The sequence below is a fragment of the Typopeltis vanoorti genome, chromosome 3 (assembly GCF_054136105.1).
Source record: "Typopeltis vanoorti isolate ZY-2024b chromosome 3, IOZ_Tvanoo_1.0, whole genome shotgun sequence".
Taxonomy (NCBI): Eukaryota; Metazoa; Arthropoda; class Arachnida; order Uropygi; family Thelyphonidae; genus Typopeltis; species Typopeltis vanoorti.
In genome coordinates, this window is record NC_143551.1 from 154978432 (window position 1) to 154997569 (window position 19138).

The window sequence follows — 19138 nt, forward strand, 5'->3', positions numbered from 1 at the left end:
AGTAAAAAATACATTCCAACATGTTTGATGTGTAGACAAAGTGTCACTATGGCGAAAGAATATAACATAAAACGTAATTATGAAACAAACCATAAGAACTGTGATAATATACAGAAAACATGCGTGATGACAAACTTAAAGTTTTAAAAAATGAACTGTAGTTTCAAATGAACTGATATTTTCGAATGTTATCACAACAAGTGATGCTGCTGTTAAATATAGTTATGTCATAAGTGAAATAACTGCTCAGGCTTCAAAACCTTTTACTGAGAGAGAATTTATTAAAAATCGTATTTTAAGTGCAGTCGAAATCATATGTCAGGAAAAAAAGCAAGCATTTCGAAGTATAAGCCTATCGGGAAATACAGTTGGGTATTGATATTTTCGAATGTTATCACAACAAGTGATGCTGCTGTTAAATGTAGTTACGTCATAAGTGAAATAATTGCTCAGGCTTCAATACCTTTTACTGAGAGAGAATTTATTAAAAATTGTATTTTAAGTGCAGTCGAAATCATATGTCAGGAAAAAAAAGCAAGCATTTCGAAGTATAAGCCTATCAGGAAATACAGTTGGGAGCGTGTTGAAAATATATCAGAGAACTTCCAAGATATATTGCGTGAAAAAATAAAGTTTTGTAGCATTTTCCATTGCAGTTGAGGAATGTACAGACATTATTAATACTTCCCAGTTAGCAATATTTATTCGTGGCGTTGATGACGATGTGAATGTGACTGAAGAAATATTGGATATAGTGCCTATGTCAGGAAATGACTTATATTTGTGTATTGAGAAAAGTCTTGAAAATGCTTACGTGGACTGGTTAAAATTAGTAAGTGTGACAACAGATAGGGCTCCTACTATGGTTGGTGTTAACGTCAGACTTGTTACAAAACTTCAAATGAAAAAGGAAATGTTGTGCAAGGACAAACTTAAATCGTTTCATTGCATAATACACCAGGAGTCACTTTATGCTAAAAAACTAAAGATGGAACACATCATGAGTGTAGTAATTAAAACAGTAAACTGGATATGCTCTCACACCTTGAATCATCGACAATTCAATGCTTCATTGGATGAATTGGATTCACAATACAGCAATTTACTATATTATAAGGAGGTTAGGTGGCTTAGTCATGGTGTCATTTTAAAAAGATTTGTTGAATTCTTAAAAGAAATTGACGTTTACTTCATCCAAAGGAAAATTGATTCCTCAGCTCACCGATGAAGATTGGTACAAAGACTTGGCATTTTTAGTTGACATAACAAGCTCACTTAAACTTTAAATACTGCTCTGCAAGGATGTGAACAGTAGATATGTCATATGTATGATTCTATTAAGTCATTTCTGGCAAAACTCTATCTTTGGCAAACCCAGTTGGCAAAGAATAATTTAGCCCACTTTCCTACACTTAAATCGATTTCTTGAAATAATAATGATGCTGAAAAGCATTCCTCAAACTGAAGAATTGAAAATTGAATTTGAAAAAAGATTTTCTGATTTCAACCAGTTTGAAAATGAATTATTATTATTCAGTTCACCTTTTTTAATTAATATTGAAAATGTTGACAAAGAATTAAAAATGGAAGTAATTGAACTCAGGTGCAATACTGAACTAAAAAATAAATATAACGAAGTTGGCATACCAAATTTTTATAAATATCTCAGTAGTAAATATCCCCAACATATAAAATTTATTGTGCAAAAATGTTGTCAATCTTTGGAAGCACCTATGTATGTGAGCAATTGTTTTCAATTATGAAACTTAAAAGTCAAAGTTCCGCTCACAGATAAAAGATTCTAGATTAAATGCAATACTTCATATTGCAACACAAAACAAAAAACCAAATATTGACATGTTAGTACAGAGGAAAAGATGTCAGGTTTCAGGATCAAAATCAAATTAAAAAAAGGACTCGTAGATAAAAATCTTTATTTTTGTAAGTCAAAATTATGTATTTAAATAATTTTCTTAAAGTATGAATAAAATGTAATTGAACTTATATTTTCTAAACTTGTTATATTTTTAAAATTTAAAAATAAAAATGGTTATAATTTTAAAATTTAAATAGTGGTGTGACTGTTTACGTAAGTCGTAAAGGCCCGGCAACAAAACAGCCTTTTTTAGAGCCTTTCTTTTTTTTAGTTTATGTTTTGCTTCACAGAATAATATTGAATACAGCCTGCATCTGATATACATCTAATTGACTGGCCCTTTACTGCACTTGAGTTTGAGACCCCTGATTTAGAGCAATATGGAATACAATTTGGTTGGCTAAATCCAAATTATCAGCTCATTCCCATTTGTTCAGTACCCAGGTGGATTTCTATTAATGAATTGCACCTCAAAAAGGTGAAAACTTGACATTAGTTCAGAAGCTCCAAACATTCCTTAAAAGGCTACATGGTGAAAATTACCTCCCAGTAATTTTAACCAGCACTTATCCTAAAAATGCAACACAAAAGAAATATCGCCAGGATCACAAAACTTTTGTATGCAGCTGGGTAAAAATCCTTCTGATTTCTTTCTGACAAAAAATCAAATGGTAGAGCATAATTTAGTATGGCAGGACATTTCACAAGATGACTAACAGAAGAACTAAAGGAAAAGAAGATTGGAGATCGGCTTTTTCTCTGTGTGGTGTGCAATAAAACCATTCAGATGCAAAAGAAGAAATATAGTTGGAGAAATTTAGCATCTTTCAAGAGACCAAAAACCAAGATTGGCATGCTTTCTGGCATCATAAGTTTCTGGCTCTTTCAAAATCAGTTCTGGATGTGTTGTCAATTTGCTTACAAGCATTTCAAGCTAAATTTAATATAAACAAAAAAGGAAGATAGAGATTTCAGTGAAAGTCAATCAATATAATTGATTCTTCTCATGTACAGGTTATGGCATGCTCCTAGAAGAACTAAGGCTTAGATATAGGATGAGAATTACAAGTGGAATGGGAAAACAACTGCTTCAAATAAATAAGAATTGCTTTAGTAATAAACTCAGTGCAAAAGGTAGATTAAGACGGATAACAATACTTACACAAAGGAAATGAAGCCTAAAAATCATGAAAATCATCCCACTTGGCACTTTCATAATGCTAGACAAGGTGGATTAGAGTAAATGTGTGAATGTTTCTTTATGGGAGAAGAAATGAACATTAGATTGTGGTCTGATTTACCAAAGGAAAAATAACATCTACAGAATATGTAGAGTGGGGGTCAAAGAGTTGGGAGAGTGGCTAGTGTCAACTGGAATTTTGGTAGACATGTGCAAAATTTGTGTGTGAACAATGAAGAAAGATTTTTTTTTTGTCAGCGCAACATGCTGTATCAATGCAGCTGGAAAAGCAAAGTAATTGAGAGTTGTGAATATTAAAATTTCCAAAGAAGATGACTTCAATACCATACCAGCCTTGACATATAAATCCATATTTACATGGATGTGAAGTGTCCATTAAAGTCAACATACCTATGGATATTTATACAGATATAGAGCATATGTACCTTATTTTTCGATAGATAACACGTGCATTATCTATACAAAAAATTCTAAATTCATTAAAAATTAACATGCACGGTATACATTTGAAAGGTATGAGAGGTAAATCAAATGTAATAACAAAACTAAGGTAGAAGTATTACTTAATATTTATTGAACATTACACTATTCGAATCTGAAAAATTCTTCATCAGACTCAGTATTGAAAGAATCAGTCATTAAAAAGTTCGTTTTGTATTTCTTCAGCTTTATAATCATTGTCACCGGACACCACTGCATTCCTTTGTGCTTTAATAAAACCATTTCTAAGAGTTTTCACTTACAGCAGCGCAACTTTCTACAATCCTAACTATATCTTTATATGACGTTCTTTTCATCTGCGCTGTTTTGTTATATTCATGGATGCCATTCATCGTCCAGTCTTCCCACTTAGCCTGTAAATTGTCGTTGAATGGTTTATTTACTGCAGGATCAATGGGTTGGAGTTTTTTTCTTAAACCACCTGGAATGATGGCCAATTTGGAATACTTACAATTGTTTCAACTTCTGATGTTGTGTGTGCCCTACACAAATCCAGCACTAACAAAGATTTTGGATTGAAAAATGCCATTTTTCTCTATTGCCACACATTCTCCAACCAAAATTTCATAACCTCGGAATTTATCCAACCTTTATCATTAGCAGTAACAATAATATCTTTGGAATCGCAACCTTTTGGAACAGTCTTTCTTTTGAAAATCACCATCAGTGGCAGTTTGGACCATCTGCAGTTAAGCAGAGAACCACAATAAAGTTAGACCTTTACTGTGCCCTATTGTAGCAACTGAAACCTAAACCTAAAGTAAATAAATAATGATTTACTTTATGAAATATTTTAAAACAGGATGTACGGAATAATATAACTTCATAAAATACAAAAAATGTACATCTACATTTCAATTGTTGATGCAACTAGTTACAAGAGAACGATGCAATGCACATGCTTTCAAAGAATTCGTCCATCTGTACTTCCTAACTCTACTGCTAGTTGTTGGCGCATGCGCATTATCTATACATCAAAAGGAGTGATGAAAATGTTGGCAGTGCACGTTATACATTAGGTGTGTGTTATTTATCGAAAAATACGGCGTTTGATATATTTTATCCATGTGGTTGTTTAGGTTAAAGAAACAAAATAAAGTTCAAAACACTTAGTGGTATTACAAAAAGGAAAGCTACAGCAAATCGATTTGATAGAGTGAGGAATAGTTTTAGACAAATAAGGTCAAAAAGAGGAAATTCTAAATTAGGAAACTCTTTGAAAGGTATGTCTAAACAAACATAAGAAATATCAGTTTTATAATAAGAAATACATTATTAAATACATATAATAATAATATAAGAAATATAATAATGCTCAAAGAAGTTTAAACATGAGTTTCTGAGTGAAAAACAAGCATGGTTTTGGAGAAAGGAGACAGAAATGATTATTAATAATGAAGACAGAGCTAAAATAATGGGTATCTGTGAAAAGAACCTGAAAGGTTTTTGAGAAGATCTGCTTTTTTCCCACATGTAATCTGTGGGAAAAAAAGCAATATTTCATATTTGGTTCTCTTACTCTAGAGACCAAATATGAAAAATTCCATATTTGGTCTCTAGAGTAAGGTTTCTTGTCTATGTAAAAATAAATTTAAAAAATACAATACATATATATATATATATAAAATAGATAAAAGGGGAGGGGGAGAAACCCTTAGCCCACCAACCATACAAAATGTACTACATGTTAGAAAATAACCCTCCATGGGTAGGAGCAACATAAAAAATGATAAACTCAGAAACAGTTAGCTAACCTGGAAGTTTTCAAGCTTCAGTTGAAAAGAAGAAGAAATGTTCTCTCTCCATGACATAATGCTGAAAACAACAATCAAATTGCATGCTGAAACAAATGGGTAAATATTTCTATTATTCAGTACAAGTGTGAGGGATTCCTGACTAAACTGAAAATCAGCTATAAAAGGCAAAGACAATGAAAACATGTAGAGATAAAAACATCAACTACATCCTGAATAAATAACATACAGAACAGATAAAGCATTTCAGCTATTTAAGAAAAAGTTTTTAGTGAAGATTGTAAAATAAACATGGAAACAGACAACAGAATTAACAAAGCCGAGATGGTAGGAAGTGAACTGAATAAATTTATATGGAATAAGAGAAAATTAGTCAAAACACTGAAGTAGTTGTATACAAGAAAAGTGTTCAAACCAATTTTAACTTATGGATCTTACTGATCTGTGTTAGATATAAAACATGTGATCAAAGACTGGAACAACAGATATCAGAGTTCTGAGAAAGATCAGGGGATGAACAGATGGCCTCAACTGCAGTATTGTATTAAAAACAATAATAGTAGAAAAGAACTTGACACTGTCAGCATTCAGGAATGTGTTAGCAAAACAAGTGGTGGTCTGACAGAGTAAGAAGTGCCTTAGAAGATAGAAATATAAGATCTGAGAATATCGGAGTTTTGATGGATACAGATTAATTTGGAGGAAAATTGTCGATATAAAGATAATAATGATGTATCTTTTTCATGTAGTACTGCCATAATGTCCTGTATATTCCTCTGACTTTATACATATCAGGCATATGAAGATGAATCATTCTTAAAGATCTTCTATCATAGAATTTTTGATTAAAGATTACATTTTGAGAAAAATATTTAAATATTATATAGTAAAATATGGAATATTGTTTTTTTTTTTTCATTGATAAACTTATGTTGAAAAATCAGTTATTTAGAGACTTTAACAGGAGTTCATAACAATGCGCACTGCAGCAGTGGTGCACTCAGGATTTAATCTTGGGGGGGGGGAGCTGAGTTTAACAGATAAAAATATTTTTAGTATAGTATTTTATAGTATTTAGTGTAAATAAGTCTAATGTATAACTTATATAAGTAGTATAGAAATAGAAGACATGACACAACATATCGTATTTGCTGGCGTATAAGATGCACTACCTATGAGACAGTGTCCCTTTTTTGTACACATTTTTAGGAAAAAAACTTTATCACTGAATATTATAATGAATTTACAGTGTTTCAAATATAAAGTAATATAAGTTCTACTTTCAACAAATACCTATCCAAGTTCAGTTCTGCCTCAAGTTCTGGCGATTTTGCAGTTCCACTTTGTAGGTTATGTTTACTGTGAGTTGCTTTTTTAGATCCTCTTCCTGATTCCAAGAAGATCTTATAATTTTCTCAGTTGTGGGGGGGGGGGGTGAAATGCCTCTCTGCGGCTCTGTTTCCATGTTCTTTAGGATATGCAATTACATGTAGCTTGTATGCGCAATATTGTAGCAATACCGACGTTTTTCAGCTATAATTTGCCAAGAAATTTAGAGAAAATTTAACAGCAGAAATTTATCACCATTCACAACAACTGTGACGACTGGAAAGTTTAAATGAACAGGAACACAGTTGTGATTATCGATGATAGCTCATGCACTGAACTCTACATAACTGGAATGCGCACACACCGCAAGGAAGCAAAAAAAGAAATCGTGTCACTCAGAACTGAGAAAATTTCCAGAAATGAAAGTAATAAAAAACTGAGTATCAGCGTATAAGACGCACCCTGTTTTTCTAACCTATTTTCAAAGAAAAAAAAGTGCATCTTATACAGTGGCAAATACGGTAAATAAAAAAAAAAAAAAAAGAATTTTAATTAGGAAAAGATTTTGGGAAAATATTCTAGTGTGTTTTTTTTTTTCCCCTTTTCTTTGTGGCCCTTGGTCCCACATCTGGGTGTGCCACTGCACTGTAGTCTAATGAACATAAAAGTATAATAATGAAGCTGAACTGCATGAGATCATCAAGTAAGCCTTATGATAATGTTAAATAAGAGCTGAGATATAAACAAATAACCTGTAAAAATGTCAACTACAAAATGACATATGAGGTGGTATCAAAAAATTTCGAGACTAACTCTGTTTACGAGAAATTACTTTATTTATCTACATTTACGCACTATCACCTTCAAAATAGTCCCTTGCATATCAAAACAGCGCTCCCAGCGTTTTTGCCACTTCTGGAATGTGTCCTGGAAGTCTTCTTTTCGAAGCATGTCAAGCACCTTCTGCAATTCGCGCTGGATCTCCGCAATGGTGTCAAAATGGTGATCTTTGAGCTGGATCTTCATCTTCGGGAAGAGAGCAAAGTCTGCAGGAGCCAAATCTGGCGAGCAGGGTGGTTGCGGAAGTGAGATCATGTTGTTTCTGGCGAGAAACTCACATGTGAGGAGAGCTCGGTGACAGGGTGCATTGTCGTCGTGGAGCATCCAGTTTGTCATGTGCCACAGATCTGGTTGCTTTCATCGAATGTCCTCCCTCAGATGCCTTAAAACCTGGCAATAAAACTCGCCATTGATGGTTTGGCCCCTGAGGACGAATTCTTGATGCACAATGCCGCGAATCTCGAAAAAGACGATGAGCCTGCACTTAGTCGAGCTGCAGACCTGCCTTGCCTTTTTCAGTCGTAGAGATGATGGGCTCTTCCACTGTGAAGACTGTTGCTTTGTCTCAGGGTCATACCCGTACACTTAAGTTTCATCACCGGTAATGATCCTTGAATTTCACATTTGCCTTTGTTCTAACTTGTTGTCCATGATGAAATCGCAGACGTAGCAATGCATCAGTTGCACAGCTCCCGATGTATACAGGACGATGTCTTTTGGCACACTGACTTAAGGTAGGTGCTCCCTGTGACTGTGCGTGCAGCCTTGTGCTGCAATCTGTTGGAGTGTTACAAACCTAGTCTCGAAACCTTTTGATACCACCTCGTATGTAAAGTAGTTACAGCCATAATTTTATAACTCTTGAAAGTAAAACATGCATTTTACTTTTCATTTTCACTTATTTTGATGAGCATTTTTCATCATATTAAATCAGATACTATAATAAAGCTAAATGTCATTAAAGGCCACAGTATACAAATATATAACTTTATTCAAGAAAAAAGCAATTATATTTATCGATATTTTACAGCAGAGGTACTAACACATCTTCTGGAAGACAGAAGCCAAATTGAAAACAATCACTTAAAAAAGAAAATGAGAGACATAATTTGATGAATTTCATTTCACATAATTACAAATTATCTAGTGAAGTAACAGATTATGCTATATTTACAAATCAGAGGACTTCCAAGTTTTGTATCAACAACAACAACAGGTCTGTAATACAATCTTTTTCACCTTCCTAGTAGTTTGGTTTAATGAGTTAAGAAATAAATTCCAATTTTCCAATTTTAATTTTGGTATACATATAAAACCGCATTATAGTTAATTATTTACAGATCTATGATTTAACCAACCCTTCAAATATCAGAATAGTAAATTTAGATAATTGAAGTGCAATTGCATAGTGCTCTACTAGAAGTCAGTTGACATGGAAGAGCTGGTTTATTGAAGGGCCATTGTTTTAAAGGTCACATAAATACATTAACTATACAGTTCATAAATAATTACTGGCAATAAAATAGCAGTTGAAACTAGAAGAAAATTCTAGATTTAGGTTCACATTATGTAAACTAAAAATTTAATGTAATTTTTCCTATACAAAGTAAAAAAAAATTATATGAAAACAATAGGCTATATTAAGTATGGGAGTTAGAAGAGAGTGAAGTTTTCTTATAAGATCTGAAAATGTAGGCAGCAAATTCAGGAGAGATGTAATGGATTGTAGATAATCAACTGTTAAGTAAATAAATTATAATTTCTCTAATATAATATCAGCAATGATTTCTGATAATTGAAAACACAGAGTTTGGCTTTCATATAACTTTGGAAGCTATTTACAATCATGCTACTTATCATTAAACATAAGAGACAAGATCATTAAGATAAGTTTAATACTTAAATGCAGCTGAAATAGTTTTTAAAAAATAAAATAAGCAGCACCTGTGTGCAGTACATAACTATCAGAACATAATAAACTATTTTTATGTGCAATTTTCAATATCCACAATATATTTATTGTTCTGTTCATCAACTGCATATATGCTGGGCAGAAAACTTAATTTTGAAGCATTAATAATGATATGATATATGACATTACTCTGAGAACAGGTCAATTTATTACATTAACTGTGTGTGTGTGTGTGTGTGTGTGTGTGTGTGTGTGTGTGTGTGTGTGTGTGTGTGTGTGTGTGTGTGTGTGTGTGTGTGTGTAAATGAAGATAAAATTTATACACTGAATTACCTTGTAACATCATATACTGAATATTATATTTAAATTATGATTAAATAAAATTAGTAACTTATTACTTAAATTAAGGGGATATTAAATCCCACATAGTTTTAAAACCGAATAAGAAACTCAAAGATTGGAATCAGAGAGTTTCTTGCCGAATATAGTAAACTATAAAGTATCGGCGACACTAGCGTTAGCCAATGCAAGTGATCCTGGTACGTAGTACAATACCGGACGACTCGTTGCAAAGGTGGGGGAAGTTCAGATCACTATTCTTAGGTATTTTCCATAATGTAAAAACACATTTCCTAGGAAATGTATGCTGTTATTACATTATGGAGGGAGGTCACTACCCAGACCAGTTTCAGCCTTTTTTGAGGCTTCATCAGTGAGTAGCTAGACCTAATGTTATCATTAAACATAAGAGACAAGATCATTAAGATAAGTTTAATACTTAAATGCAGCTGAAATAGTTTTAAAAAATAAAATAAGCAGCACCTGTGTGTAGTGCAGCACCTGTGTGTACACACACACACAGTTAATGTAATAAATTGACCTGTTCTCAGAGTAATGTCATATATCATATCATTAGGTCTAGCTACTCACTGATGAAGCCTCAAAAAAGGCTGAAACCGGTCTGGGTAGTAATCTCCCTCCATAATGTAATAACAGCATATATTTCCTAGGAAATGTGTTTTTACATTATGGAAAATACCTAAGAATAGCGATCTGAACTTCCCCCACCTTTGCAACGAGTCGTCCGGTATTGTACTACGTACTAGGATCACTTGCATTGGCTAACGCTAGTGTCGCCGATACTTTATAGTTTACTATATTCGGCAAGAAACTCTCTGATTCCAATCTTTGAGTTTCTTATTCGGTTTTAAAACTATGTGGGATTTAATATCCCCTTAATTTAAGTAATGTTTTCATTGCCGAAATGAAGCTTTTTAGCTCTTTATACTTTAGTAACTTATGTCATTTATATCCGAGCAAAATGTTGCTTTCTATAAATCCAGAATATACTTTTCAATAATTTAGATTTGTTTACAAAAACATGATTCCATATGTTATAATTTCAGACCTGAAGGTGAACAACTACATATTAAAGCATTAAACTTTAACAGCATTCACTTTTAATTAATATATTCCCTAAAAATGTGAATATAATAAAGTTAGTAACTGTATTAGAAATAAATTACTAATTTTTTGAATATCAAATTGCCTTCTATCTATTATTATTTTATTTTCAGCAGAATTGCTATTACCTTTTTGACTAGTACAACATATCTAGAATTTAGATATTCAGTTTTTCAGGTTTTAATGCTGTGCAAAGGACATGCATTAAGAAATAAAATTCTACATCATATTTTTAATTAAAAATATCAAAACTTTAACCAGTTTTGCCCAACATTAAAGGTGACTTCCTAAAAGTACAAAAAAAAAACCATTATGAAAACATAAATGAAAACCTTGGACTAAATTTTGCATTCTTTATCATTCAAAAATGCTTTTAAATGATAAATATTTAAACAATCAGAATAACAGGTATGTTATTCTGATTGTTTATCAACCCTGCATTTGAATAAGAAAAAAGTGTAGGCATTAAATATTATTTCAGATGCATTCAAAATTGTAATATAATGGCTTCATGCTTTCATGATTAGAATAGCAATTTTAAATACGGCAAAATAAATAAAAGAATATGTGTCAGTACCACATTCTGTATATAAATTTTCTGCAGAATCCAGTTCCAGGTTCACAGATTCAGTCCATTTTAATATGATACAATTAATCTTTCATAGCCTGTTGTGCTGCTATACTTGGATTGTTAATTGTTTCCCCTAAAGATTCTAACAACTCTCTACGATAGTCATCAAAGTCACCATCTATTTCATCAATGTTTTTGCCTTCAATGACCCATAACTGACAATTTGTGTCTCGAATTAGTCTTTCATCATGGCTAACAATTATTACTCCTAAAAAAAATTAATACAGAGTATATCAATAATAGTATGTTCATGCATATAATAGCATATGCTGCTTGTTTAACATATATAATAATTAAAAAACAGCTAATAATATTCACTCCAAAAAAAAAAAACTATGCCAAATGATTTTTGTTAGATTAATTTTGTTTAATATTACAGTAGATGCTCACTACAGCAAACTCTTAGTGATTGGGGAAACAATTTTATTGTAGCACAACGGTCAGCTATAATGAATTCTGGGAAAAAATATTGTTCCAACTCACTCCATTTCCATGAAACAAAGGAATAAGCAGGAAACAGAACAAAAGAAATTGCATACATAAAAAATACAAATGAAAACAATAATGGGAGACATAAAAGAAAGAAGAATATAAAACTATAAAACTTAAAATCTAGAATTAATGTTTAAAATTTGAAATTTTATGTTAGTTTAAATTAATATCACTTTACCTGAAATCTTCATAATAAACTAAATATATGCAGTTTGTACCATTAAAATCAAAAATAACCTGAAAATTTATTATAAATTTTATTTATATTTATTTATTATATTTTATATAAATTTATTTATCATATTTTTCATAAGTGTTCACTCATGAAAAATACAACACTATGACATAGGATAGCTTTGGTATTAAATGAGAGTTTTTGCCAGGTTAAGATTTCTGACCAGTCTCTGAGGAGAACCAACCAGTTCAAAAAAGCTGTCAGGCCAGTGAAGTCTCTATCAAGATTAAAATACACAGGCAGCACCTGTGTATTTTAATCCCTTAACGCACCAATTAAAAGTCAGAAAGCAGTCGTTTTTCCGCCAATTTTTTGGGCAAGGGTGATTTGCTGAATCAAATTCATTATTATTTGAAAATTCACATTCACAGTCACAAGTATTAACTCGGGCAAGTGGAAAAAATTCAGTTTCTCAGACCAGAGTTAAGTCGGTTGAGTGCGTTAAGGGGTTAAATAGTGCATTTTAATAAGCTAAGTCAACTTCAATGCCAAGGATTGTATTCCCATAAGCTTTCTGGTCAGTTTTTTGAAACTTTCGGAGCTGCTACACATATTCAGCTTTGAAATAAGGTTGAATCTTTAATATCTCCTGTTTCTATTTTACATCACCAAAATGAAGCTGTGTAGCTCTTTCTTCAATAATCTATATAGAACATTGGAAACAAGCATTCAGCTCAGCCACACATATACTAATATTATGACTATATTATGTAGATGTTGTTGGAGTCTTAACAAGTAACAGACTGATTTGGAGGAAAATTGTAGATAGGAAGTTAGTAATGATGTAAATTTTTCATGTAGTACTATCATATCCTGTACACCCCTTGAGGGTACATGGCAGGAATTTAATGATGATGATTATGTAGATGATGTGCTTGTTATTTGGCATCATGGCCTAGACAGTAATATATTTTTAGCATATCTAAACAGGAAACTTCCAAAAATACACTTCAAAAGAGAAAAAGAAAGTGACAATCATCCTCCCTTTATAGGCACATTAGTAACATGACTACCTAATGGTCATTATCCTTTTCCATTTATAGAAAACCCACACATATTTACAGAAACAATCATACCACCCATCCCAATAATGTGGCATCCTCAAAACACACAGAGGCAGGGCTATTTGTTCAAATGACACAACCCCTGAAACTGATTCAGGTACCTTTGGAACACTACTAGCCAATGGCTAAAAACTTTATAAAATAGAAAAATACTGCATGCACTCCTCATCCCTCCTGCAACCAAAAACCAGGATCACAGCAAAACTATTCCCATCTCATATATTAAGGATAAATCAGAGAAGATAGCTGAAGTTCTCCATGCCACTTTTAAGCTTTTTTTTCTCCTCTTGCATATCCTGGAGTGTATAAAATTCCTTGTACCTACAGTTTAGCCTACTTTGGACAGACTGGAAGATCAGTTATCAGCTTTGAAGAACACAAAAATGACATTCATGATCATTTATACGGCAAGTTGGGAATTGGCAGACCATGCACTAGATATTCCTTCATAAGGGATTAAATGGAAGAAGACATCATTATTACACAGAAGTCACTATATGTCCAAGAGACTATTTTTTGATTTTAGAATCAGCATCAGATGTGAAGCACTCCTCTGAGTATGGCTGCATTAATCTGCCAAAGATCTGGGAGACAGTAGCCATTCTGAGACAAATATGGCCTGAGCCTCCAAATTAACTTTATGGTTCTCTGGCCCCTTGTTAGTTCTTTTTCAGCTACAATTTGAATGTTTCTACAACTATCTACTTGAAGATGGTGGGTAGAAAACCAGTGAAATATTAGTAAGTTCAATATTTTTTCCCCTCCCTCCAAGCTCACTCTCATTAAAAATAAATAAATAAAACTTACCCCATTCAATTCCCTAAAAAGTCAGTATAAGTCTCCAGCTTCTCATAAATGGAATTCTCAAACAAACAGAAAGTGATATTTCAACTTTTGCATCTTATTAATTTCATTCACACATGCATTTGTTTTTAAACATTGGCACAAGCCTTGTTTTGAGAAAAGGTATGAATGAATATTAGAGATCATTCTAAGACAAATAAAAAAGTAATAATAAAATTAAATTTAAAAAAAAAAAAAAAAAGAGTACAAGTTTTAACTTAAAATCTGAATTCACTCAGTAATGAAAAGAAACACTTACCTCCATGAAATTCATTAATAGCATCACCTAAAGCATCAATTGATTCAATATCCAAATTGTTTGTAGGCTCATCCTAACAAAATATAAATAATCAGAAAGCACATTCTGAAAACCCACAGAAAGGCTGATCTTTATAATAATAATAAAATTTATCTAAAAAGAAGAAGCTTCTGATTTTAGATATGATTTCGAAATTCTAAAGCAATTTAGAATATATATGAATGCTTAATCAAAATCCCATAAATTATATAAATAAGATTATGTCATTAAATAAAAGTTTTCACAGAAGTTATCAAAGTTGTTTTTCTATAAGTCTTTTTGTTTATTTGAACAGAGATTGTTTCAAAAATACAGAATTTTTCAATACTCAAGTTTTCAGTTATTCTAGATTTGCAATTGTCTAAGATATTCAAATTAAAAATTCTTCCCCCTCCCCAATTTTTGTAGCCAAATTTCAAAAACTGCAGAACTGTTATCAAAATACAAAACATATATCATCTCCTAAGAAAGAGTGCAGACATAAAAAGAAATCCACTACACAGTGAATAATACATCATCAGATGTAAATAATGCTTGCCAAGAAATTATGTTCTTGTTTAATCCTTTATTCAAGCATAAGTATGAAACATATCTTCACAAATGGGCTACTTTCATATAGAAGCTGGTGACTTCCCATCAATTTCCTCATTATCCCAGTATTTTAATAATAAAGTGATACACCTTTTTACTTCTTGTATATGAAATATGTGCCTTCTGTACTAATTCAACCTTGGTATCTTATCTCTTCTGGGTCTGGCTCTCACAGATGAGACCACAATGAAGGTCAAAACCAGTCTGACAGTGATCCTCCCATTTTTTTAATTTTTTTTTAATGAACCCATATATAATAAAATGAAGGACCTATATCCTTCAGTGTATCAGCATCATGTGTGGAGTGCAGAGGACTCAGAAGTTTATTGACATTTTTCTAAAGAGTTACAGGTTGTAGTTGTTTGGAAATACATCTTGCAAAAGGCAATGCCAGAGGAAGGTAGATGGAATAAAAGCAGGTTCAGCATGTTTACAGTTGCACAGTAAAGGGGTGCTGGGAAGCTGTGTATTAACAGATGTAACAGAAAGTAGAGGAATGATGGTTGCCAGTTCAGTGAAGCAATCTATAGAATACATAGGCCAAACATTTGAGTATATGAGGTAGAGGTTGAAGTCAATCTAATCTGTGAGAGAGAGATCGACTATGAGCCGAATTGCTGCCTCTGAACAGTATCAAGAATTTTTAGAGTTTTTTTTTTAGGGGAGGATGCTCCATTCCAAACATGCGAATAGTAATCTAAGCATGGACAGATTTGGGATTTGTATGGTATACAGTTTAGTTAAGAGTTGGTTGGGTGTAAAACAGCATCCTGAATGAAAGAAAACGCCTAGTTTTTTGGATGCTGAGAATGCTATTGATATGATGTATTGGTACAAGGGGGGGGAAGAGAAAGAGAGAGAGACTGGAAGTAAATTTCATCAAAGCAGAGAGAGATCTGATCTTCACTGTGATTTGTGTATTACTGAAGGTAAGGGAATTTGAGCTGAGATTTCTTTTGTGATAGAAGAGACTAGACTGTGTTTTGATGGCAATGAATGTGACCAGATTGTTCTCACCCCATCGAAGGATAGTATGTAAATCAATGTTTAAGACACTAGTTGTAGATGATCTTGATGCTTGGGATATCTGTGCACTGCATCATTTATCAAATGAGTAGGCTGAATTAAGAGTACTATTGTCTGCAAAAGCTGTGGTTAGGATTAGTGGTGACAGAGTAGGTCGTTTATGTACATTAGAAAGACAGTAAATAACAGAAGATTGGTTGAGAAGCTCAAAAAGAGAGACAGTCATCAACCATGACAGGCAGTGAATAACCAGAGAGGAAACTAGTAACCTAATTAGAGAGAGTGGCTGGTAGAACCAAAGAATGTCAGTTTGTTTAGCAGTCCTGGATGCCAGACATGACAGAAGTTGGCTATTGATTTACAATCTTCTCTATTATTTTGGAGAGGACTGAGGTGATGACAATTGGTTGTTAGTTTGATGATAGACTTCTACCTTTTTTTTTTTTTTTTTTTTTTTTTTAAATAGGCTAGATATGTGATTGCTTCCACTTGAAAATTTTTCTAGTATGGTTCTGTCACTACTTGGTTCGTTCAACAGTCTTTCAAAGTAATTACTCCAGACATCTAGGATATCCCTATCTTCAGTTTTCATGTCATCTTTATCATCTTTGATTCCTTTTACATACTCTTTCCTCCATTTCTAAGTTTCTTCATTAGCCTCCAAAACATTTTGCCACCTTTCCGATATTTATTTTCTGTAATCTCACCAGTCTTTCCATGAATTTGTTTAGCTACAAGATTCGGTTCTTGTTTTCAATTTATTTCACTTTTCTTCAATAATGTTTGTATAGTCAATACTGTTCTTTTCAATGTAATATCCATTTTTATCCTGCTTAGTACTAAGTAATGCTCACTTCCAATTTCAAATCCTCTGTACACTCTTGTATCCTGAACCAGCCTTATGATATTATTATTGACAATGAAGTAATCAATGAAATTTATCTTATTTCTGGTGTCTTCTCTGTATGTGACTTGTGTACATCTTTATGTATTAGTAATGACTAATCCGTGTCCAGAGCAGAAGTTCAAGCAAATACCATTATTATTAGCTTTGCCCTTTTCTCCAAATTTTCCTAAAATGTTCCTATATGCTGGTGGGATTCAGATCCTGCTCTGCTATTCACATCTCCAACAAGGACCACTTTTTCCATTTTCTTTATGTCAGCTACCTCTTCTAATGTCTCAAAAAATTCTTCCACTTCTGCTTTGAAGTGAAGAATTTTTCCATTTCAAAGTGCCTATGGTCCCACAGAAGGTTCTGTGGGACCATAGGCACAAATAAGTTTCATTGTCCATGTCCCCATTTTGAAGTTTGCCCACATAACTACTTGAAACTGCCTTCCAATCAAGAAGGAGTAGTGATACTTTCAACACCAAACATGAAGATAAAGTATCGCTACTCCTTCCTTTCCTTGATCATTATTGCCTGAAAATAACATCCTATACTTATTATTTAGTAAGATCTCACCTGTTTTTGTCTTCTTTGTATCAGTAATGCCAATTATGTGGTACTTTCCCAATTCTTCTGCAAGTTCAATTTCCTTTCCATTAATTCCTTATATTGATGGTTCCTATCTTCAGTTCTTCTGATGTTGGGATTCTTCTTCTTCTTCTAGATGCTGAGTTGGAGCTTGTTTCAGTAGCTGACTTTTCACAGTTCACCCTGGTTCTCTGACAAAAACAGCAGTGGCCTTGTTTAACTGAGTAACACCCCAGTCAGCATGTAATCTCATCATGTTGTACTGCCATCATTTTTTTAAAACATACATAAAAATGTCAGTAGGATTTTATAGCAGTTTTGGACCACCATGCTACTATTCAAGTATGACTGACTTATTCTTACTGTTGAGTCTTCATTATGCTATTTGTACCTTATTTACTTTTAATTTCAAGCTGAAGATGTTCTCTTGATACTTTGAAGAAAATTTTATGCAATTAAAATTCTAACATAAGTGTTTGACTGTATTAATATTTATTTAAATGTCTGTTTACACTTTAGTTCACATAAAAGTATTTATTTACTGTCATTTATAATGATTTTGTATGATTTAAAATAAGTCCACCATTAAAAATGATATAAACCAAAACTGAGATAATCTAACAAATTTTAGAAAAGAAAATTTTTACAATATGCTTGTCTAATTTTATCCTTAAAATTAGACAAGCATATTGTAAAAATTAGAAACATTAGACCAAAATAAGAAACATTTAAAGCAAATCCAACTAACATTATATCTAAAATTAAACTAGCTGGTTTAAATGGTTAATTTAAACAACTCTGAGATGACTCAATATGTTTTAGTTAAAAGACCCTAAGTTCCAAAATAAATTCCATATTTCATTCATCACACGTTAATGATTTCATTAATTGCCACATATACTTTTTTTAACTCTATAACAACACGATCCAAACAAAGAAATCAATAAATAACATCAAAATCTTGAACTGTTTTCAAAAATATGATCTTATATTCCTAGCGCATTCAGTGATCCTCATTATGGCAAAATGATGGAGACTATTGCTATTGGAGTAAAAACTTTCCTAAACGTACACCGCAGTACACTACCCATAAAGAACAGACCTCTAACATTGAAGTCCCCCTCCACACACATCCTGCCAGAGGCGAGACTAGTAGTAACAACAGTTGACCAAATAAGTAATATTATGGTATAGCGTGTACACTGTAATGAAGCTTGTTTCTTTGTAAATAATATAGGTAAATATGTATATGTAGACTCCAGATGATGACCTTGATTTTATTATTATAGCAGCTTCATTATGGGAGGTCTGCTTAACTAGCAGCATATCTATTATATTAAACCTTAAACTCCTTTATGCACCTAGCATTTACAAAACATCTTCGCAATGCGTTCCACTCACTTGCCACTTTCCATTTGGAATATCTATTCCTCACACCTTTACACAACTTACTCTTGTTCTTTACTTCTCACCTTCCACTCATTTCACAATCTCCTCTGTATTAATCCAGTAAAATCCCATCATTATCTTAAATGTCTCTATTATGTCCTCTTTTTCTCCTATCTGACTAACTTTGCAATTTATATTCCTTCAACCTCTCT

The 19138-nt window shown here is 32.6% G+C and overlaps 1 protein-coding gene across 1 annotated transcript in view; it reads right to left on the minus strand.

Moving 5' to 3' along the window:
- Positions 1–10578: 10578 nt before the first annotated feature.
- The window catches only part of LOC150108679 (ATP-binding cassette sub-family F member 1), a 228912-nt gene continuing 220352 nt past the window's right edge, over positions 10579–19138 (minus strand). Inside the window, exons 17-18 of the mRNA XM_090416145.1 lie at positions 14402–14474; positions 10579–11716 (exon numbers count right to left, since the gene is read on the minus strand). Coding sequence (XP_090272271.1) covers positions 11529–11716; positions 14402–14474 — 261 coding nt within the window. The 3' untranslated portion in view covers positions 10579–11528. The remainder of the gene's footprint in view (positions 11717–14401; positions 14475–19138) is intronic.